A 23081-nucleotide genomic window follows, 5' to 3' on the forward strand; every position below is an offset into this window, starting at 1 on the left:
AGGAACATTGCTGAATTCCAAGTCTCTGTCGGTAAAAGAAGTGGGTAGGAAATAAAAGGCTTTAGTTACTTATAATTCAGAACAAATGCTGACTATTCATAAATTTGCTTGCTCAGGTCTCTAGTGAAATGTGGTGTGGAAATGAGGGAAACTGCTCGATGCTACATTTAAATCTTGAATGCGTTTTCTCTCCAGGAGGCCGAGTGTTGCAGATTCCACGGGCACAGGCTGAAGACGCTGGGAGATACATGTGTGTGGCAGTCAACGAAGCTGGGGAGGATTCCATTCATTATGATGTCCGCGTGCTCTGTGAGCTTTCCTGCTTTCCTTTTTTATTTTGAATGACAGAAAAAAGTCCTGTGGAAACGAATGAAGGGTTATAGTCCAGGTTTACTTAATGTCTTTAACATTTATAAATTCTGTGTATTTGTGAACTGTGAAATCCATATGTTTATACAAGGTGCTGGAGTTTTGTGGAAATACACAGAATTGGATGAAGATAATGTTAATGCCGTTAGTTCGGTATGTTTTTAGGTTATTGTCATATGAACTCAGTTGTGCTAACACTGTCATGCTTGACCAGAAGGAAAAGTATATGCAGAAATCTAGTTTTATTTTGGTAGCTCTTGTGCCCTATTTGATTTCCAGTTCAGAATTCTGACCTAGTAGACTTTTCTCTCTCCTTATTTTGGTTGTAATTTTCTCAAATACCTCCAAAACTCCTAAAAGCTTAAGGCAGTTGATGTAGATCAGCCATTGAGTGTCTGTAGAGTTCAGTTCCCATGATCTGTTTACAGACATTGCACAGAAAGCTTTTGTATGCTGCTTGCATTGCGTGTGCACGTACTCAAGGTTTTTGCCTTGGGAAATGCTTATTTCTGTATGTACCACTGAAAATGCTCATTTATTGTTAGGAAAGGGCCCTGCATTGGAAATCCTCTTTTGTTCTGACAGCAAAGAGCACAAGGTACTAACTGGGAAATGAGTTTTCACCTTTTTCTCTTCTTTATGGCTGCTGTGAATAAGTGTAGTTCTTCTTTGAGCTGTACTGACTTGTTCCAGCTGAACTGCTCCTGGGATTTTATTACCTTTCACTGTATTCACTGAAGATTTCACTGCTTTCACCAAAAAACCTGATCTAAAAGATTAGTCTGCAGTCTTAAACTCAACAGAGAACAGTGAGAAATATGAAGTCACGGTATTCTTTTCACCTTTTGCTCTTCCGTAGTGCCCCCAGCCATCAGTGGAGCTGATGGTGATCGCCCTGAAGAGGTGACGGTGCTTGTGAACAAGGCTGCAGCGATGGACTGCATTGCAAGTGGAAGCCCTTCGCCAAGTATTACCTGGCAGAAGGATGGCCACCTGCTAGCAGAAGATGACAAACACACCTTTTTGTCCAGTGGAAGGAGGTTACAGGTAGAAAAAAATATTTCTAACGTCTCAAACACGAGTTCTGATAATGACAAAACTGTTTAGATTTGTCAAGGATGTGATTCTGAATTTTACTTTTTTCTGCAACGTGCAGACCTAAGGAGTTTTTGTCCACTGTTTCTGTCCCTTAGCTGCTGTTTCTCAGCCTGGTGTAGTTCGCTCAGTTGTGCTGGTCCAAATGGTTTGTGGCATCATGCTGTGAACTGCATCAGTGAAATCACTTGGTCTAAAATATCATTGATTCTTGTGGAGAACAACCTGAGGCTGTTAATTTTATTTGAGTTTCCCTAACTGATTATTGCACTACTCTTTATTTATTTATTTATTATTTAAGAAAATAATGTATTCTGAAGAACTCCCCCTTCCTATCAATGAATGAGATTGGATGAAACTATTAAAGCAGTTGGAGAGCTGATCTTAATTCTCTCCACTTGATCCTTTGACAGTAAGCTCTGGTATATTAGCTCAACAACCATCTTTTTTTTTTTTTCCCCTTAGATTTTGAATTCCCAAATAACGGATACCGGCAGGTATGTCTGCATTGTGGAAAACATAGCGGGCAGCGCCAAGAAGTATTTTAACTTAAACGTTCATGGTAAGTACAATAATAATCTTTAATTTTCTGATTATCTTCTTTCAAATGTTAGTTTAGCTTGAATGTGTTAGTTCTAGCAGAGTGCTTTGGCATGTACTTAGCTTTTTGAATATAAGTCAGCTTCTTGGGTGTGATAGAGATACTGACAGACCAGAAATCCAATGTAATTTTCAAGTACCCTGGCAGCACGTGGCTTTTGATACCTTATGGCTCGGGCTCCTCAGAGGTGTTCCCCATAGGTGGAAATTATTGTTATGTAATGGCTGTGTGTGTGCGCTTTGTAGGGAAGTTGCTAAGCCCTAAATGGTGAATTACAAAAGGGGTTTGGTTATAGTCTGTTTCGATATGTTCGTAAAATGCATTTTCCAAGAAAAGTGGTGGTTGGAAGCAGGAAACAAAGAGATACAGCAATATAAAAGCTTACTTCTAAAAAAGGTGCCCTTTATGATTCCTTTCTGTTCTCTATTTTTTGCTGTGGAGTTAGAATAGGGTTAAAATAAATTTGGGCCTTCAATGTAACAAGTCTAAACCAAATGCAATCAAGAAATCAAGATGTTTTCCATTATTTTAAAAACAACCTCTCCTTTACCTTCCCTTACCTCTCCTGATAGCTTCAGAAAGTCAGGTTATCTCTAATCAACATTTCAGAGTAAATCCTAATTTTCCATTTCATTTCTGCCCACCAGTATTGGCTTTCCATTCTGAATTGGAGATGAAATAAACGTTATTCACACAAATTCCTTGCACTATTACATTTTTAAACCTGCCAAGGAATACTGGCAGCTACGTCTTTATCTGCTTTCTCTGTACAATTTAGAGACAGTCCTTCTACATGTGTTCAGTATTTATTTTTCACATCCTTGTTAGTTAGCTAAGCTTTACTGTCTTCTCTTAAATATGGTATCAGCATCCCAGGAATCTGATGATTCAGGTTGTTACATCCAGAGGAATTATTTTTTTTTTCTCATTCACACATGCAGCAAATTTACATACTAAATAAAATGAATTTATGGTTCTTTTTTTTTACTTGGTAATACAGTTAGCCAAAAATAGTGTTGTCATGGGAAGAATTTGCCCTGGAGTTATTCTCTGCGAGTTATTTTATTTCGGTGGAGTCTATCCAGATTTCCAGATTGTTTTTAAACTAAAATATTTTGCTTTTCTTGATGTTCACGTTTTAATTTAAACTTTTTGTCTTTCAAATATTTGCCTTTTAATGGCAATAGTCTAATACTATGATTTTAAAAGAAAAATTTGAATGAAGGTTTGTAGCTCAACAGTATTACCAGTTTAGGTCTATTAGTCTTTATGAATGAAGTTTCATTTGAAAAACTAGACTATAGCTGTTCAGGAAAGGACCACACAGGAGGCACTGATGAAAGTGGATTATCACTAAGCAGCATGATCTTTCTTTTGTCAGTGTCAAAAAAAAGATAGTTTTCCAACATTTTTGTATGTTTTTAATGGAACCACTTTCATAAATTTCATTTCATTTAATGAAATTTTCAATTTCATTAAAGATGATGCTCTTTAAGAAGTTAAAAAATTCACTTTTTTTTCCCTCAAAGATGAGTAATAAAACTGCAATAAAACCTTCTAAAACATTGGAAATAAGCATCCAGTTCTAAAACCTCAACCTCTCACCTTAGTATGTAATACATAGATGATTTTCACCCTGAATACTAAAAATGTGCCCATTACTGCATCTCTATGCACATGCAAGTGTATTTGCATATGCAGATTACCTGTGTGTTTTGCACATGTGTTGAGGGCTGCAGAATATGAAATCTAGTACTTACATGGTTTGAGCAAAATTCGTTGCAAGATAGCTCGGATTCTGCCTGGTATTTTGAATTGCCCACTGTCTCACACTGCTGATAAGCACAACTGTGGGAAAGTAACTGTAAAAGTAAATAAATATAAGTAACTATAAAATGTCATCAGATCAGAATTCTCCATTTGCTCTAGTGAAATGTTTTATGCTCCCTATTGGGAAAATAACCCTCAGTAATTCCAAGTTGCAAAAATATGGACTGAATTCACCCATTTACATTGACTCCTCTTGTTTCTGCAGCACCACAGAGGAGCAATAAACTTGGCTTAATGACTGTTTTGTGTCATTCAAGTGACAGAAAGCCGCTGGAGTATTTCTGGTGGATATGGTCCAAAATACTTTTAACATTTCTGTCTTTGAAGAAGAGGATTCTGTGTATTCCTTGGAATGATTTTCCCGCCCAACAGAGCCAAGAACATGCTTTTGCTTTCCTCCTAAGCGTTCTAAATATCTGCACTGCAAAAACATGGAACCCCAAACTTGGGGTTTGTTAAAAGGAAGAGATTTACAGTTATTTAATTTTAAATAGTTCTTGTGGAGAGGTTGAATGTCAAAATATTCTTGTACTTAAAAATACTGGGACTTGCAAGCTTAAAAAATCTTGCATGCCAGAATTTTAAACTTCTTAGCTCACTATTAAACAATACGTTTGTCTGGTTAACAAAGAAACTCTGAACTGTATCAGAAGGAATAATTTTAGCTCTCTATAATGAGAAAATGAACTATTTCAGAAAGAACAGAGCAAGACAATGTCAGAAAGAAATGCTACTTAGTCATCTGATGTATCCTGGCAAGATAAATTTAATCTGTCCTGCCTTACATAGCAAATGTCCTCTGAGTGCAGCATTTTATAATTGATAGAGCAAGAGTTGGAAGCTGCAGGATCTCTTGCAGGTTAATTAGCCTTCCAAAATCTCAAGCACAGAAGGACTGCAAATGAAATCGTTGAAATTTTTGTGAATTGCAGGAACAGGAATGACCATTAGATTGGCTTCAGTCATACCTCCAGATGCATCCAAGAAGCAGCACATCCATTCATAGGACATGAAAGATGTTTGCAGCTTGTCCCTTTGGCAAAACTCAGCAATTCAGCTTTATGTCAGTAAATCAGGATCTTTTGGAATATTGCTTTCTACCACTGTGTTAAATACCGTTAATGTATTTCTCTCTGCAGTTCCTCCAAGTGTGATTGGTACTAATGCTGAGAATTTGACTGTAGTGGTGAATAATTTCATCTCTCTGACTTGTGAGGTCACTGGCTTTCCACCTCCTGATCTCAGCTGGCTCAAGAACGGAAAACCTATCAGTTCAAATACCAACACTTTTATTGTGCCTGGTGAGGAATCTCAGCTATTTCTACAGCCTTTGGACTCAACTTCTGTCTGTTTTGTCTTGATAAGGGTGATGGCCACTATTTATGGAGCCACTATATCCTTTGTATTGTTCCAGTGAGTAGACAAGATACTTGCACTACTGTGTTTAATTTCTTGGCTGTTGTGGGGGTTCACTTTTAAAACTAACTCAGACTGAAAGCACTGAAATAAGCTGTGTGGAAAAGACTAGAGGGCAAAATCTCGTAACAAAGGTGCTCTGATAGAGGCCTTGATTACATTTGACTAACCTTTCTAAGAAATTGTCAGAAATTATGTCAGACACTGAGATGAATTCTGATGGCTTAGATGACAAAAAATACAAACCTCCCCATTGACTTCAGTGCGAAACTGGTTTAAGTTTGATGAAGTCTCAGGAAGAAACTATATTCTGAGCTCTCTCCTTAACCATTCGAAGCTCCTCACTAAATAAGGTCAATGAGTGTCTGTGTCATTTCTGACACAGGGCAATAGAGAATGGGCCAGTGACAGAGCTCAGTGGAAAGAGCACAGTTATGTTAGAAGACAGCAGTTAACAGCTACAAAACAAACAGATCTAAGAGGAATATTTGTGGTCCAGACTTAAAATTAACAGTGCTGATGAAATTCACCCTATAATTTTAGTTCTCTAGGCTGGATCTTTTTTTAAGGATTAATGAACCTTAAAAATTAGGTTAATATAGTTCCTGAGCTCAGGCTGTTGGACCTACAATTTTAAAATAGCATTAGAGATTGATACAATAACCACACGATAAATCTCAAGCCTTCTCTCTCTACTTCAGGTGCTCGTACTCTGCAGATTCCCCGAGCCAAGCTACTAGATGGTGGTGAATATATTTGTATTGCCAGAAACCAAGCCGGGGAAAGTCAGAAGAGGAGTTTCCTGACTGTCCTTGGTTTGTATTCTTACTGTTTTCTGAAATCATATCTGTTACTTTGAAAATACTTAATTTTGTATTTGTTTTTATTAGCTTGTTTTGTTCTCTCTTGCGAAACGAAGGCCAAAATAACTCTGAGCTTCTTCTGCAGTGCCCCCAAGCATCAAAGACCATGGTGGAACCTCCCTGACAGCACTGAACGTGAGAGTGGGCGCCCCGGTGGTGTTGGAGTGTGAATCCAACGCTATCCCACCACCAGTCATCACCTGGTACAAGAACAGGCGCATCATTTCAGAGTCTGCGAATGTGGAGATCCTGGCAGATGGGCAGATGTTACGAATCAAGAGCGCAGAGGTAGGCCAGGCTTGTGGGATGCTGCATCTGCCACTGCTCTGTTGCTGTTAAGCAATTATTTTGTGCTTTACTGGAGTATTCTACTAGCTGTACCTAGGAGTTGTATTTGCTGGAGGCCTTTCATTCTGTGAAAAGGACCTTGAGTTGGCAGAGGCAAAGGCTGTTAATATCTCTAAACTGTAGTGGTAAAATAAGACTCCATAATAAGGTTTTTTTAAAATTTATTTTTATTTTAGGTTTCTGACACGGGCCAATATGTGTGCAAAGCCATAAATATTGCAGGGCGAGATGATAAAAATTTCCATCTTAATGTTTATGGTGAGCATACTCTGCATTATCTGCAGTAGGTATTATAATACCATAGACATTGTAGAGTAGATAATTCAAAATTGGTTTACAAAAATATTTGGTAACAAAACCATTTTTATTGCTTCCATTCAATTTATAGTGCCACCAAACATAGAAGGCCCTGAACAAGAGTTGGTCAATGAAACTATCAGTAATCCCATTACCTTCGTGTGTGATGCTACTGGAATTCCTCCACCAACATTAATGTGGCTTAAGAATGGAAAACCGATAGGTAACTTGCCTCATGCTCTTTTCTTCTCTTTTTTTTCCCCCTTTTAGGCACCTATCTGCTATTTACTGCCTAGTTTTTGTTTCTTCTTTTTCTGTCTTTAAACTGCCTCTTACGTTAACTGATGGGAATCTTTGTTGTGAAATTTTGATTAAAAAAAGCTCTCAAGATGCATTTGTTTTCTGTTGCCTGGTTTGGAATGACTCCCTGTTTACATATTTGCAGAAAACTCCGATTCTCTTGAAGTTCATGTTTTATCTGGTGGAAGCAAGCTTCAGATTGCTCGCTCTCAGCTTCCAGACAGTGGGACCTACACATGTGTTGCCTCAAACATAGAAGGAAAAGCTCAGAAAAGTTATGTGCTTTCTATCCAAGGTAAGGCATGAGGGTGCAGTGAGCAAAACTGGTTAATAATAGGTTGAATGTGACACTGTATCTGTACTGGGGACACTGAGATGACCTAAACATGTAGAGAAGTGGAGAATTTGGACAATTATTTCTATCATTTGCAACCAGTGGGAAAAATGGTTAAAGGATTATACTGCTAGTCAGAAGTTTGGATGAAAAAGAATAGAGAGAACTTGAAAGCCGCAGGGAAGGCTGTGCATGTGTGCTGTGGATCACATCCTTCCTCCTGCTCAACGCTGAAGTGACAGTGGTTGATGAGCAGGGAGAGCAGCACACACACATGGTTTCAGAAGCAGTCATACCTGTTGCCTTTCTAGCCATAGCAATTAGGAGGAGATAGCAAAGAAATACAAGCTGAATTTCCTTATTTTTTAACTTGCTCAAATGAAAAACCCTCATTTGTTATGGAGTTGTCTCCTGCCGTACTGCACACCAGCCCCACACCGCAGCTGTTTAATGAAATGGCATTTTGTTATAATGTTGTACATGTTAGAATCATAGAATCATTAAGGTTGGGAAAGACCTTTGAGATTATCAAGTCCAACTGTCAACCCAGCACCACCATGACCACTAAAACACGTCCCAAAGTGCCATGTCTACACCTTTTTTGAACACCTCCACGGCTGATGACGCCACCACTGCCCTTGGCAGCCTGTTCCAATGTTTCACTGCTCTGTTAGTAAGGAAATTATTCCTAATACCCAATGTAGACTTCCCCTGGCACAACTTGAGCCCATTTTCTCTTGTCATGTTGCTCCTTACTTGGGAGAAGATGCCAACTCCCACCTCACTACCACTTTCTTTCAGGCAGTGGTAGAGAGGAATAAGGTAGCATTACTTGAGCAGATAACCATAGATACTAAATATAATGGTGAAGATACACTGTTTTTATAATTTTGTAAATTAGCTGATGTAAGGAATGATTAAAATGGCTTTGAATTTAGCTTTGCAGAACTCCCTCTAGAAACAATATAATCATTTCTAAACTAGGTTTGAATGGAGGTACTGCCATAAATGCTAGTGCTCATGAGCTGCTGCAGTGTTACTAGTTTAATATGTTTCTTCCTGATGAATCTTCACTTCCCTCCATCATATGTTTCTAGTTCCTCCTGATATTGTTGGCTCTGAAATGCCCAGTGAGGTCAGCGTCCTCCTGGGAGAAAGCATCCAGCTGGTCTGCAATGCCAATGGAGTGCCCACACCTGTTGTGCAATGGCATAAAGATGGAAAAACAGTTGCCAGTGATGATTTGCAAAGAACAAGGCAAGGAAAAATAAGAAGGCGCTGCGTTCTCCTTTTCTGTAATTTTAAACCTCAGTCTTACCTTAGCCAGGTTAAGAACATTATCTCCCTCCTTAGCTTCTATAAATCTAGTCTATTTTGTTCCTTGAGATATGTATATGATATCTGTTTCTTTTTCAGTTAATAAATTCAGTTAAAATTCATCAGGTTCATTAAAGACAATTAAAGTCTATTAAAGTTCCTTTGGAAGGGAAAGATTTGAGACATAGAAACATTTTACTCTTGATGCTTTTCATTGTGGGTTCTTCAAAAGACTGGTTGGAATTGAATCCTAATACAAGGCTAAACAGGACATCTCTAGGAAAAATTTCCTAGCCTATTTCTAGTAATAAATTCTGCAAAAGCCAATGGTTCTTTCACTGAGTTCCCAAGTGGATAGAGATAGTTTATTTAAATGTACAAAACTGAGTGTTTATTTGCCAGGTCACAGGAATATGTAAACAAGCTCACTGTGTTTAATGACCTTCCTTGTAGAGTCACTCCAGATGGCAGCACGTTAAACATTTTCAGAGCGCTCAGTTCTGATACAGGAAAATACACTTGTGTGGCTACTAATCCTGCAGGAGAGGAAGACCGAATTTTCAACCTGAATGTATATGGTGAGTTTTCACAGATGTGAAACTGAAATCTGGTCTGTAATCCTATCTCTGTAAGCACTCGCAAGAGAGGGCCAAGAAAGGAATGCCTCTCTTCAGCATAATATCACATGCATATGTTTCCAATTTCATGTACTATAGATATCTCAGTATATTACACAGGATGTTCTGTCAAAGACAAAATGATTGAAATAGCTGGTAAATGTGTTTTGAGATAAACATAAATTAATTCCTTTGGTGTATTTCATATTAGAGGAATTCTGTTTGCGGTGATTTTGAAAAGTCTTTTTCCTTGTAGAGAAAGATACACTTGGGGCTGATTTGCTACGGAAGTGGTATTTGTGTTCTATTAGTTTATCTTTGCTAATTCCATCCAAAGTACATCAGCTAAAACTGGAGAGGTATGGTAGGGAACAATCTGCATAATTTGACCTACAGAAGATGGTGAGCATGACTCTTCTTTAGCAGTGTAGACTGTGGACAGTTTAATTTGAAAAAAAAAAAAAAAATTGATGAAGTTCAGTGTCTGGCATGAAGGAGTGAAGAGTCCTGCACAGGCAGCATTTCCCAGCGATGTAAGTGTCTGTCACACACCGAGGCTCAGAGTCAATTGGAGTACGAGCACAAGCAGAGTAGTAAGAGATGTCCTTTGAAATAATAACTAACAACACTGAATGACCATATCGTATCTTCTGGGGACAGAATCACACTACACAACAGTGGAGACTTTTTTTAGTCAATTTGTATTGCTTGAGGTTCAAGCAATGACAGACTTCAGTCTGTGCAACTGTCATGGTGCATGCCAGAACCCTAAGTCAGACAGAGCTCAGAGCTGCATGCGGCTGGGATTTCTGTATATAGTGAGTCCCCTCTTGCCCCCAGGACCAAGGCTTTCAAACTAACATATAAATCCAAAAAACCCAGAAAGCAGTTCTATTATTCAGCTAGAATATTTAGTTGGGCATTTGGAAATTTTCTATATTTAAAACTGAAGTCAGTATATATGTATCTAGAAGTTAATAAACTAACTTTCCTCCTGCATGATTCTAGCTTTCACTTTATTTTAAGATTTCTTGAAGTAGGTGGGTTTGAGTGGCAGTGAACTGCCGTGTCCCATCGGGCCCTTAAAGTGGTTTGGCCCATCCCCTCCAAGGCCTGACCACTTGCTCCTTCCTGCATTGTAGTTCTCTCCCTCTTTTTTGCCACAAACAAATCAAAGAGAGAATCTTACTGCTATTCTAAAGTGTGTCAGATTTTAAATATGTACATGGATAACTTATTAGGGCTCAATATTGTGCTTAGAGGATTTACTCTTTAAAAAAAGTAATTAATGGGGACATTCTTAGTGAATTGCCTGCGGAGCATTAGGTGCAGGGTTTCCTGCAAGGTAACACGTGCGGAATAATTTTAAGAGCCAGTTTTAATATCTTCCTTTTCAATATTTACAAAATGCAGTTCCTCCAACAATAGCCAATAATAAAGATGAACCAGAAGACCTCACTGCCCTTTTGGACACCTCCCTAAATGTTGAATGTACTGCTACCGGAACCCCACCACCTCAGATAAACTGGCTAAAGAATGGCCTGCCTCTGTCTGTCTCCTCCCAAATCAGGTTGCTGTCAGCTGGGCAAATTCTCAGGTTGGTTTTCCTCTATTTTAACTAGCTGCATTTTCTGTTCTCTTTTGCTGTGTCAGCATAATTCTGGTAGTATTTTTGGAAGCAAGAACAAAACTTGATCCAAACCATACCATAATAAAGATAATGTCTTCCATTTACAGCTTGCTTAAAATGATTTTCTCTTTAGAGTTGCCCGAGTGCAAATATCTGATACCGGTGTGTACACTTGTGTAGCGTCTAACAGGGCAGGGGTGGATAACAAGCATTACAACCTTCACGTTTTTGGTGAGTTTCTCTGAAATTATATAAAGAATCTTATTTCTTAGTTTCTTAAATCTAATATTCAGTTTCCTTTCTCACCAACTTGAAGTGGCAGACAGCCACAAGCACATGATGATTACCTACCTAATGTAGTTAGTCATTAGGGAAACTAGCTTTCCAATGTGTATTTTTTAGTGCAAAGTGTTTTATTAATCCATAATGTGTCACAGTTGTGTGTTTTTTTAGTAAGAATAATAATGTATAATTTCCAAGTGAATTTTAACACAGGTGCTAAACACCAATGTAAGTGGAAAATGCAAAAGGGTAGCTGCGTTCCCATTTTTTTTATGTTCAGGATTAAGACCTGGGTTGTGCTCTGTATGAATGGGATCTTTGTTTCTCGGCAGTCCCGCCAAGCTTGGATAACGCAGGAGGAACAGAGGATGTGACTGTAGTAAAAGGCAATTCGGCTTCAATGGAGTGTCTTAGTGACGGCACGCCTGCCCCCACAATGTCCTGGTTCAAAAATGGGCAGCCTGTCAGCCTTGGAGCTCACCTCACGTCAAGTAACCAGGGAATGGTCCTTCATTTTGTAAAAGCAGAGATTGGTGACACAGGCAAATACACCTGTGTAGCATCCAATGCAGCTGGGGATAGCAGCAAGCACTTCTCCCTAAAAGTGCTGGGTAAGTGTTAACCTTTCAGATGAGCAGAAAGTGAGCTGTGCATGAGTATCTACTCTGGACAACAACTGAAAAGATCTCTAGGGATAAGGAGTATTTTCAAGAAACATTTACTGGGATAGATAAGAGAAATAAGGAAATAGAAGATAAATAATGTGTGAATGTGTAGTATAGTGTGTATTTTTTTCCAACACTTTGTGAGTACTGGAATATGCCATGATTAACACTAAACTGATTTATAAATTAATTTGGTTTAAATGAATAACTTTGGTCAGTAGAAACTCATCTTGGCAGAATGATAGCACAGCTAAAGGCATAGCTGAAGGGCTAATAAATATATTTGATGTTATTATATGTATTTAGCTGGGATTGTGAAAATACTTCAACTAATAATTACAGCTCATACGCATTAATAGACAGAGGCAGACAAAAATTACGTGAGATACTTGGTGAGCTCCTGAAACAGCCAGAAATAACACTAATGTAGACTAACTCTACAGACTCTAACCACAAGGCTGTGTATCGTGTTTTACAAAACAGGTTTTCTGAGTCAATAAAGAACTCGGATGTTTTTCCTTCCACAGAGCCGCCTCACATCAATGGGTCAGATGAACCAGAAGAGCTCTCCGTCATCGTCAACAACCCTCTCGAACTTCTCTGCATCTCTTCTGGCATTCCAGTCCCCAAAATCTCATGGATGAAGGATGGGCGCCCACTTCTGCAGAATGACAATGTTCATGTGCTAAGAGAAGTCCTTCAGATAACCAGTGCTCAGGTAGAGTATTTGTTGCAAAGTAGGCTCAGTTTTGCAAACCCTAGAGGGATGCACAGAACTGCCTGCTGTTAGACCCATCCTAAGAGATGTCCTAAAAAGCCTCTGTGAAATGATCCACCTGCATTTGTGGTTAGAGGATGTGTTTTTCAAGCCTTGCCTTGGAGTTTCCTGTATGGAACAAGCAGTTTGTATTATGAGTTGAGAGTGGCCAAGCGCTTTTGAACATTATTATTTCAAGTTAATTTCAGAGTTCTGTAATTATTATTGGTGCTTCTTGTTACAAAGCAGAACAATGAATGCTAGGGGTTATTTCTGGCTTTAGTCTGTGTCTCTAATCTGTTCTTCATTTCCTCTTACTGTCTCATGCTTTTCTTCTTTAGTGTTACTCCTTATCTTTTATTGTCTTTCAGTTAGCTCAGATTTTCCAATACCCATTTGCTTCTTATATGTGTAAGTCATAGATGACAGAGAAAAGCTGCATTTGCAGTTATCTGTGTGCAAGTAAATAAAAAAATAAAGACAATTAGAAGGACTTTCAGATTAATTCAGACAAGGAGAGTCCAGGGGAAAAACAGTTTGAAAACCTGCACCAGTAAACTAAAGCTGGATTCAGCTGAGCTGAAGTTCACCAAATAGAAGTGGGACAGGGCTTGGGAATGATTGCTCCTTGGTTCATTTTTTAAACAAACGCTTGTTGCCTTTTCAGTGAAGAGTTTACAAAAAGGAGAAGAGATAAAGGTATTAATGAGTATGCATGCACAAAAAATTTCCTTAGTACCCCAAACTGACTCTTGTTTAGATGGATGCCTACAGCCGGTTCCAGGTTTATTGATTACTTCTTGCAAAAAGCATCACAAAGAGAAAGGTTCTTGCTGGAGACACATTATCCAGAGAGATTTTGTGGGGACCTGCAACTCCCAAGCCATTTCTGTACTGTCCCACCAGAGTTGAATAAAGAAGTTTTCAAGAATGTCATTAGTTTATTTTCAGGCATTCCTTGCCCACTGTGTTTGTGTTCAAGTGCTGCCATATTTGTATTTCACAGTTTTTCTCCATTGTTGCCATATTTTGAGGTTTCTGCTGAAGCTGTTCCTGTATTTCTAGGTGGAGGACACAGGACGATACACGTGTTTGGCATCTAGCCCAGCAGGAGATGACGATAAGGAATATTTAGTAAGAGTGCATGGTAGGTTGAATTTAGGGAAAAAAACCCCCTCCTTTAGAGTATAAACTACTACAGTATGTATCTATATCTCATTTAACAAGTTTCTTGTTACTGAACAAGAAGTAATATGTTTTGAGAATGTGATACTGCACCATATGATCGTAATTAACGTTTCTGAATCAGAGTAGCTATTCTGAAAATGATACACCGTTAGAAGGGAAAGTTCCACCTGATGCAGCTGATTTCTGTTACAATTCCACCTCTTGTATTTTGAATACCTAGGAAGTTCATAGATACCAGTATTCAGATGGACTAAGTTTATTGTGCTTACTGAAAAAAAATGTGAAGTATACTGGTATCTGTGATAATCTTAATTTTTCAGTGGAAAAAGGTAAGAAATGTATTTAGAAATGACTCCATAAAACACATGTGAGTAAAGGAAGTATAAATGGGACACCTGCAGTTCTACAATATCCCCGGGTTTCTTCTTGGAGATTATATCTCCCATGTTTATTAGCAAACCGTTTACAGAACTTTGTGATCTCTGGTCTGTCTAGCTGAAATGCTGGTACTTTCACTGAGAGTGGAGTTTAATTTCTGTCGCTTAGGAAACAGATTCACCAATTAAACAAATGTGATAATTTTAACATGAGTATTGGGGAGTAGAACTAATTAATGACAGTGTAGCTTTGCATTTATTTTAAACTTAAGAAATAAATGGTAAATTTTCAACAAATTAATTTTAATGGTAGCTCATACCTGTGGTATTTATTTTTTTTCTTTATTTTTGTAACAGTTCCTCCTAACATTGCTGGTACCAGTGGCCCACAGGACCTCACCGTGTTGCAGAACAGACAAGTTATACTGGAATGCAAGTCAGATGCTGTGCCACCTCCAACAATCTCGTGGCTTAAAAATGGAGAACTTTTCGAGGTACAGTGGTTACGTAATTTGTACTAGTCTTTTGCTCCCTTTATGTTTTACACACAGTGCCTGAGGTCTCTTATTCCACTCACTTGCCCCTTCAGCGCAGTCCAAGTTATGGTGCCTTGAATTCCAGAGAAACCGAGTAGCCCCAGGCCAAATACAGTTAGTCCTAATCGAGTTACCTGAAGCCAGCAAGCATGTGAAGTAGCCATCCCGCTGTTACTTGTTCTTTTTTCCTTTAGGGGGATCCCTTGCTCCTCCTGGATCCTCTGAACAATGCTAGAAGCCTTCGGTATACTCCTGAATGGCTTCCCAGGACAGGTAGCTGAGAAAAGACTACACTATGTCTTTCCTTTGGGTATATTATGCATCCTCCTATTCTAGTAGTGTTTAGAAAGGAATTGAAATTCTTTATGTTGGAGAAAAAAAGAAAAAAAAAAGAAAATGGGTTGCTGATCACCACAGTTTTGGTATCAAATGCAGCTTTTTCACTCAGACCTCCATGTAGTGTCATGTTAAGGCATTGAGGCTCTGCTGGTTGGGAGACAATTTGCAAGATAAGAATGGTTTATAAGGAATTTTTTTTTACTTCCCATCCTATTCCTTGACATCACTCAGAAACCAGGTGCTTTCTAAATGAAAAATTTAAGTTCCGTTATTAATTGAACTTAATAAATTGATAATTTTACTACAACTGTTCTTTAAGAAAAAGGAAACAAATTCAGCCCATGAATTGTGTTTCCCTTAACTGTAGTCCATCATTAGTCTTCAGCTGAAGTTCTGCTTATTTGCTTTGCTTTTGACATGCAGTTCCTCAGACTCTTTCTCTGTCGTAAATTTAGAAGAATGAAATATTAGTGGAAGAAGTAAGAATATGGTGGGCATGTCTTATTAAGTGCTAGGGAATGTAGCACAAAAACTAGCTAGAAACAAGTTTAACAGAAACACTCTTCTTATAATGATTAATTATTTAATTGGGTAGTAATATTTTTTTTAAAATTGCAAGGTTGAACAAGACTTGGAAGTTAAGTATGTGGATACTTTTTGCCTCAGTCTTCCTTGGAAAGCTTGTGTTTTAAAGCGTTATTTAAGAAATGTAAACCAAGAAAAGAAGGCACTATTACAAATATTCACCAGAAGGCAGAGCAGGAGAGGAACACTATGATAGACAGAGATACTCAGCTGATAACCTGTAAATTAACTTCTGTAATGTTAATTTTCTTCTTGCCTCATGAATTCATATCAATATATGAGGGTTGAGGCGTCTTGGTTGTACAATAGTATGGCCAACCCCCCTGCCTTTCGATTTATGCTAGAGTAGGGAATTGCAGTCTCTTAGAGGTAGCTCTCCTCCAGCACTAAATCTAATTACAAATTTAATTCAGACATTAATTTATGATGTATATTTTAAGTAGCAGACTTAGGTTTATTCTGTCCCCTACTGTCCTTCTCATTCTTCAGCTTAGCTTATGTAAATGCATACTCTAGAGACCAGGGAAACATTAGTGTCCTCCTGAATGCCTGGTTGCTTTTTCAACCTCAGGGAAATGTAACAGCCTGTTAATACTAAGCAGCTGGGAAAGAGCTCTCATTGGGTGTGGAAAGAAGGGTACTCTGTGGCCTGTCATCCTCGTTCTCTTGGAAAAATTGACATTTCATGGTGACAAGGGAAGATTGGAGAAAATCAGGTTCTCAGGTTGCAGCTTTATTTCCGTTTAAATCGTTACTCTTTTTTCTGAAACAGCCTTGCAGTGGAGAGTGTCACTCCAGGATAATTCCTCCTGGTTTTGTTATCTTCTGCAGTACAGGTTTTAAGGTCTACTCTAGAACTCTGTATGCTTAATGATGTAATTTTGCAGCACCACCGGTTTTGGTAGCAGAGCTCTAGAAAGATACGACCTCTGTCAGCTTTGTCCCTGCCCCCAGCGGAGGGCTTGGAACTAGATGATCTTCAAGGTCCCTCCCACCCTTAACCATTCTATGATTCTATGGACTCCTTACACTCCCTTATTTTGGAAATGCACGTTGAGTGTTAAGAAAAGAAATAGGTAGGAGGATCTTGCCCTAATCTGGCTTTATTTAAGCACTAAAAGAATTACTGAATTTGTGGGTTTTTTTCAAAGATGAGTTTTCTGATGTACCTTGAGTAGAGCATAAGGATTAAATGATAGCTTCATCACTTGTCTTTTTGTCATCTGTTTGCTTCTGTGTTTAGAAACCATAGCATAAGCAGCGTACTCAACAGGAAATAGCAGATATTACCCCAAATCTGACTGTCTGTAACCCGCTGTGATGGTCAGTCTCATTCTACCTGTGAGGCTTCAGCACCGCTGTTTATTCTGCCTTGGTAGACTTGCTGAGTTGGTGCCTGAGATGAGACCAGCACGTTAGGGAGCTAGTACGGAACTGGAGAAGATTCACTGATCTGTTGTAGTTGCTCTTGTCAGATCTCCTAACCAGAAGAGTAGATGGGAATGTCAGCTGTCTGTGGTGTGTGTAGAACATACTGGAAATGTTTGAGTTTCAGTTCTTTTCCTACTGCCTTTTTTTTTTTTTTTTAAATCCAAGTCCAGTTTTTTAACACCTGTAGTTGATATTGCCGTCAGTCATCCATGCAGGTATGACCCAGACTGGCTGTGGTAAAAAAGCTTTGACTTGAAATGTAGAGTCATTTTAGAGCTGAGAAGAGTGGTATCTCCATAGTCAGAAACGCTGGCTACCAAACTTAGGAGGCTCAGTTTATGTGGGCTCCCACCTGGACAAGGCTGTGACGTTTGAAGAGCAGTGTAGAGAAACATAGTGTAGTGTGCATTGGATTGTTGAAAAAATAAGTAAAATTCATCATGTGCTATTCATTGCTCCTTTCTGTAAAAACTCAGAAACGTCTAGGCTATGTAACCCTAAAAAGCTGCCTTATTCAGGCACAAGTTCTAGGCAGGGCTTCAAGGGGGACTGGTTAGGCAATGACAGTTTTTTAAAACTCCGTTTATCCTGTTATCTTCATGGATGTAAACAAGGTTATGCCAACAGTGAATTCAGTCCCTCATTTATCTTTGGCCTTCTTTCATGGTTTTTATTACTCTGCAATGAAAGAATGTTCTCTCTTCATAAAGAGAGCAATGGTGAAGTTAAATTTGTCAAACTCTCTCTTTACCCTTAGGGAACTCCTCGTGTCCGAATCCTCTCCAGTGGGCGCTACCTGCAGATCAATAACGCTGAGCTCAGCGATACAGCAAGCTATACATGTGTGGCGAGTAATATCGCAGGAAAAATGACCAGGGAGTTCGTGCTGACAGTGCATGGTAAAATTGTGGATCCAATGTTGTGCATTTTGATCTTTGCATGGTATTTCTGCAGGAGTCCATAATGGCAAGAATCATGAAATAGTCTCTTTCTAGCCAAGTTTTGATCACTTAGACTATGTCTAAACTGTGGGACCACGTGCGTTACATCATGTGTGCCACCAGCTGAGGCCACAGGTGTCCCCCACGCAAAAGGACCTGTTGGGGACTCACCATGGCTCACTCTGCATCTGCTGCTGGAGAGTGCTGCGCATCTAGCAGTTGTCCTGATATGGGGGTAGGACATGTCCAGCATGAACACCCAGATCCAAGGCTGAGAAGTGCTCTTGGATAAATTAAAAAAATTCCTAAAAGTATTTGACTGGCACATTGAGGGGGAGTCTAGGTTTCATAGCTGGCTTGGCCACCAGTTTTGCAAGTTACTTGAAAACGGTGGCTACTTCTTCACACCTGTGAGCAGGAGATAGGAAGAAAGGGTTTGAAGTGCCTTATGCATCTTGATACTTGTCTTGTCCTCCTATAGGCTTGTTTTGTTGTACCCCTATTTATTTTCTCACCTCTAGTCTGATGAGAAACTATTATATTCTCACACTCAGGTGATGATAAACTTTCTTCCTGTTTCTGTTGTGGTCACAACCCAATCATACGTACCTGCATTACACTGTGCCCCACCAAGGACTGTTCTTAGTACTCCAATTGAAATTCGTTTTTTCTCCTTAGTTTATAATTAGGAAGCAAAGATATCACCACAGCCTTACTTTGCTAAATTAAACACGCTGGGTTCTTGTGCCATTTTAGCTATATGATAGCCTTTGCAGTAACTTACAAAAATGATCTTTACACCGTGTTTCAGCCAAACTTTCTCTTTCATTCCTTACTGCATCGTGGCCATTGCCGTGCCCTACACAAAACGGTAAGAAACTTGTTTCCGTCTTTGCAGTGATTTCCGTACCCATTGCTGCATCCATTTCCACGTGTTTAGCTTCAGTCATTGCAGTGTTAAGTCTTGCTTTTCTCCACCCGTCAGCGATTTTTCCCTTTACAGTGGCTCCTACGATCCGAAGCAGTTCTCCAACCGCTGCGGTGCATGTAAATGCTTCTGCAGTTCTGGAGTGTGTTGCGGAAGGAGTACCGAGCCCAAGAGTTACGTGGAGGAAGGATGGGGCTGTTTTCACTGGAAACAATACGAGGTATTGTCCAGGAGTCAGCATAAATATTAGTATTTTCTTCATTGTTTTTCAAGAATGTAGTAATTACGGAAAGCTTACTTAGACATCTATGATGTGTTAGTTTCATTTTCACAGATCAGACCTAATATTTGTACTATCCTCATGAGTAGACCCAAATGGAGAATATACGGTGATACACACAGTAATGCAAATAAATTGTTCTGCTGAAAAGGAGTGGTACCAAAGGTTTTATCCTTTTTATTTTAAGATGGGCAAAAAACTCTTGACAACCAAATGCAATAATAATTCTTTTGATATTAAAGATACTGAGCAGTAAACATGGAACATATTTGTATTTTTTATATATACAGAGTTTCAGAGTGAAGCCAGGCAATTTCATTTAGACTGAAAGCTACCTGAGTATACTTTCTAGTTCCTGATGTATAAAACTTTCTATACACGTTCTAGTGTCAACTTTTATTATGGTGAATGTTTTTGAGGGGAAATTGTTTGGCATTTTCTAGAACAGAGCAAATGCTAAAGAATTCAGTTACATTTCAAAGAAAGAGAAAATGTACAAGCAATAATTAAGTGTTTTAATATTAAAAACTATAAAAAAGGGCTTTTGGACATTTTCTGCAGATCTGTCATCATTTATGTGGAATCACTGTCCCTAATTTCTCTGGAAAATGGAAATGCTGGGATCAGAATCAGTGCAATAAAAGAGAATTCTGTATGTCCAAAGGATGACAGCACATGTTGAGGCTATTTGTGGTGTTACCCTCTGAGTCATCTTTTCCTTCTGCACTAACAAGATAGCTTATGGTTCTGTTGACTGGATAGTAGAAAAAAAAAATGGATAGTAGAAAAAAAATAAATGTGCCTTTGTTTCAGATATTCCATGTTAGAGGATGGATCTCTGCACATCCACTCAGCACAAGTTACTGACACGGGGAGATACGTGTGTATGGCAACCAATCCAGCTGGCACTGAGCGCAGACGAATTGATCTTCAGGTTCTTGGTAAAAGTTTTGTGTTCAGATAAATGCATGTGTTTTTACAAGTCTCGAGCCCAGTTACATAATTCGTCTTGTTCTTTCAGATCCAATTTTAAGTTTTGCCCCTTTGTGGCTGCTCTGGTAATAACAAAAAAAACAAAAAAAAACAAAAAAAAGAGAGATATACAGCCTTAGGAATACAACCCAAATGTTCATGAAAAGAAAATATTTATTTCTTATACACTAGATCTAGAAAGACTTGACACATCTCATGTTACATATCTAGTAAATTTGCTAATGTCACACTACTCTTTATAAAAACCAAGTGTTCAGGCAGTTCAGCTCTCTATATATTGGTATGAGAGGGGTGGTGTGGGCACATTTATGTAATTACTCTGAATAATTACGCTTTGTTTGTCCTTAGTTCCTCCAACTATTGCTCCTGGACATACAAATATTACAGTTACTGTAAATGTGCAGACCACTTTGCCTTGTGAAACCACTGGAATTCCCAGACCAACAATTAGCTGGAAAAAGAATGGGCATCTGCTTAGCGTTGACCAGAATCAGAATATGTATAGGTGAGAGGTGTTTTCTTTTCACCCTGGGTTTAAAGTTTTCCGGGATGATTTTGGCACTTTAAGCATCTAGCCATGCTTAAGTGTAATCTTGTGTAGCCAGCAAATTCAGTGGTCTGATGACCTGAGAAGAAGTGTTTCAATGGCTTTTACTTTTTTCTCTTTCCTTTGTTCAGACTTCTGTCTTCGGGTTCCTTAGTAATCATTTCTCCCACTGTGGATGACACTGCTGTCTATGAGTGCTCTGTGTCGAATGATGCAGGAGAAGATCGAAGAGCAGTTGAGCTCACTGTTCAAGGTAAAGGGGATGTTGCTGTTGCTGCATATGGCACCTAGAATTTCTCTGGGGCATTCCTATGTTGAGATGAGATTTTTGTCTCCTTCATTTATGATACTGATATCCATAAGTCTCTGGTATTCCTAAGAAAGATAAATTATTTCCAAGAAGGAGTAAAAATTAAAATGTGCAAGCAACCTTTACAGTGATCTTCCTTTTTTAGTGCCTCCATCCATAGCAGATGAAGCCACAGACCTTTTGGTAACAAAGCTGTCTCCAGTCGTAATTCCCTGCACCACCACAGGGGTTCCTGTCCCCTCGGTTCATTGGACCAAAAACGGCGTAAAGTTGCTTCCCAGAGGAGAGGGCTACAGGATTCTCTCTTCAGGTACTGGGTGTGACGCAAGCTCAACCACAGAAAAGTAGTGAAAGGGCGTGATTGTGCACATCTTAAATAAATGCAAACAATCCCCCAAATGAACTCTCTGTATTTATTCCTTAGAATAAATATATAGAACCTCTTAAGATGGACACCATAAGAGAGGTTTCCTGTAAATAGGGGATGCTGCCGTATGTCATAACGCCCTCTCTCTCTGCTGCAGGGGCTGTTGAAATACCGGCTGCTCAGCTCGCGCATACAGGACGCTACACCTGCGTGGCCCGGAACACAGCTGGCTCAGCTTACAGACATGCCACCCTTCACGTTCAGGGTAAGGGGGGAAGCTGAAGAGAAGTTGTGTTCTGTCAGTCAGCATTGCTCATTTCATATATGCGTATCCTGCAATGCTGAGGCAAGAGTGGACCATCACAAGTAGCGTCTTGCTCAGCCTAATTGTCTCGTGGCTGCACTGACTATTCACAGTCACTCCTCCGCATGTTACGACTCCCTCATACCTCAGACAAAGCCTCCCAGTACTTCCTGCTCTAGTTTATTTTTGTAAGATTTTTGTCTCTTCACTTTTTGGTAGGTTAAAATGTACCTGTGATGGCAAGCTGCGTGAAGTAAGGCTGTATTTTTTATACCCAGGCTCATGCTCAGTGTGGTGTTCTGTTTAAGAGCGCTATCGCTAAGCTCTTCATAAGGATGGCAGAGTACAGCCATTGCTAATTCAGCCCTCTGAGACTCTCCCGTTATGCAGTTTTAGTATCTTCTGTATTTTCTGGCCTTGAAGGTTAAATCTATGGTTTTTTCCTTTTTCTTTTGTTCCACAGAACCACCAGTTATCCAAACTCAGGCAGGGGTGCTGGATGTCATTGTGAACAATCCCGTTCTACTCCCGTGTGAAGCGACGGGCACACCCCGACCCATAATAACATGGCAAAAGGAGGGCATCAACGTCATCACAACAGGTATCTTCTTAAAGCCCATGGCTCCAGCCTGCTTGATGTAACTCAGAAACTTACATTTTCTTTTCTGAATGTTAGATATAAGGAGCTCGTTCATTTAAAAACAAAAAACAAGAGTGTCATATCTTGCTTGTGTTTGTTTCAGGCAACAGCTATATGGTCCTTCCAAGTGGCAGTTTGCAGATTGCAAAATCAGCTGTTGAAGATGCTGGCACATACATGTGTGTTGCTCAGAATCCAGCTGGCACTGCCCTGGGCAAGATCAAACTGAAAGTTCAAGGTAAATCATCTTTTAAACTCTTGTAGTGATGCACAGACAAGAAATTTGTGTGTGCTTTCTATTAGTTAAAACGCGATTCTGAGCAATAGACATGGACCTAATGCTTTCCTATTGGATGTGATGCTGAATAGAGGCCCGGAGGTTTATTCTGTTTACAAGGGTGTGCAGTGATAGGATGAGGGGCGATGGTTTTAAACTAGAGCAGAATAGGTTTAGATTAGACATTTTGAAGCTCTTTACTATGAGGGTGGTGAGACACTGGAACAGGTTGCCCAGCAAGGTGATGGAGGCCCCATTCCTGGATGCGTTCAAGGTCAGGCTTGATGGGGCTCTGAGCAACCTGATGTAGTTAAAGA

General features: G+C 39.3%; 1 protein-coding gene across 1 annotated transcript in view; it reads left to right on the forward strand.

Annotated features, from left to right (window-relative positions):
- Window positions 1-23081, forward strand: part of LOC104270420 (hemicentin-1-like) — a gene marked incomplete at its 5' end in the record, with an annotated part of 49474 nt that overhangs the window by 1591 nt on the left and 24802 nt on the right. Inside the window, 26 exon segments of the mRNA XM_009864784.1 lie at window positions 196-309; window positions 1229-1416; window positions 1930-2026; window positions 5035-5196; window positions 6013-6126; window positions 6260-6462; window positions 6699-6780; window positions 6911-7042; window positions 7265-7414; window positions 8551-8710; window positions 9224-9348; window positions 10801-10984; window positions 11151-11248; window positions 11632-11910; window positions 12492-12682; window positions 13787-13868; window positions 14644-14780; window positions 17935-18076; window positions 19122-19266; window positions 20140-20267; window positions 20668-20824; window positions 20998-21119; window positions 21322-21486; window positions 21701-21808; window positions 22311-22448; window positions 22591-22725. Of these exon segments, the coding sequence (XP_009863086.1) occupies window positions 196-309; window positions 1229-1416; window positions 1930-2026; window positions 5035-5196; window positions 6013-6126; window positions 6260-6462; window positions 6699-6780; window positions 6911-7042; window positions 7265-7414; window positions 8551-8710; window positions 9224-9348; window positions 10801-10984; window positions 11151-11248; window positions 11632-11910; window positions 12492-12682; window positions 13787-13868; window positions 14644-14780; window positions 17935-18076; window positions 19122-19266; window positions 20140-20267; window positions 20668-20824; window positions 20998-21119; window positions 21322-21486; window positions 21701-21808; window positions 22311-22448; window positions 22591-22725 (3738 nt within the window).

Source organism: Apaloderma vittatum, unplaced genomic scaffold (genome assembly GCF_000703405.1).
Source record: "Apaloderma vittatum isolate BGI_N311 unplaced genomic scaffold, ASM70340v1 scaffold39492, whole genome shotgun sequence".
NCBI classification, from domain to species: domain Eukaryota; kingdom Metazoa; phylum Chordata; class Aves; order Trogoniformes; family Trogonidae; genus Apaloderma; species Apaloderma vittatum.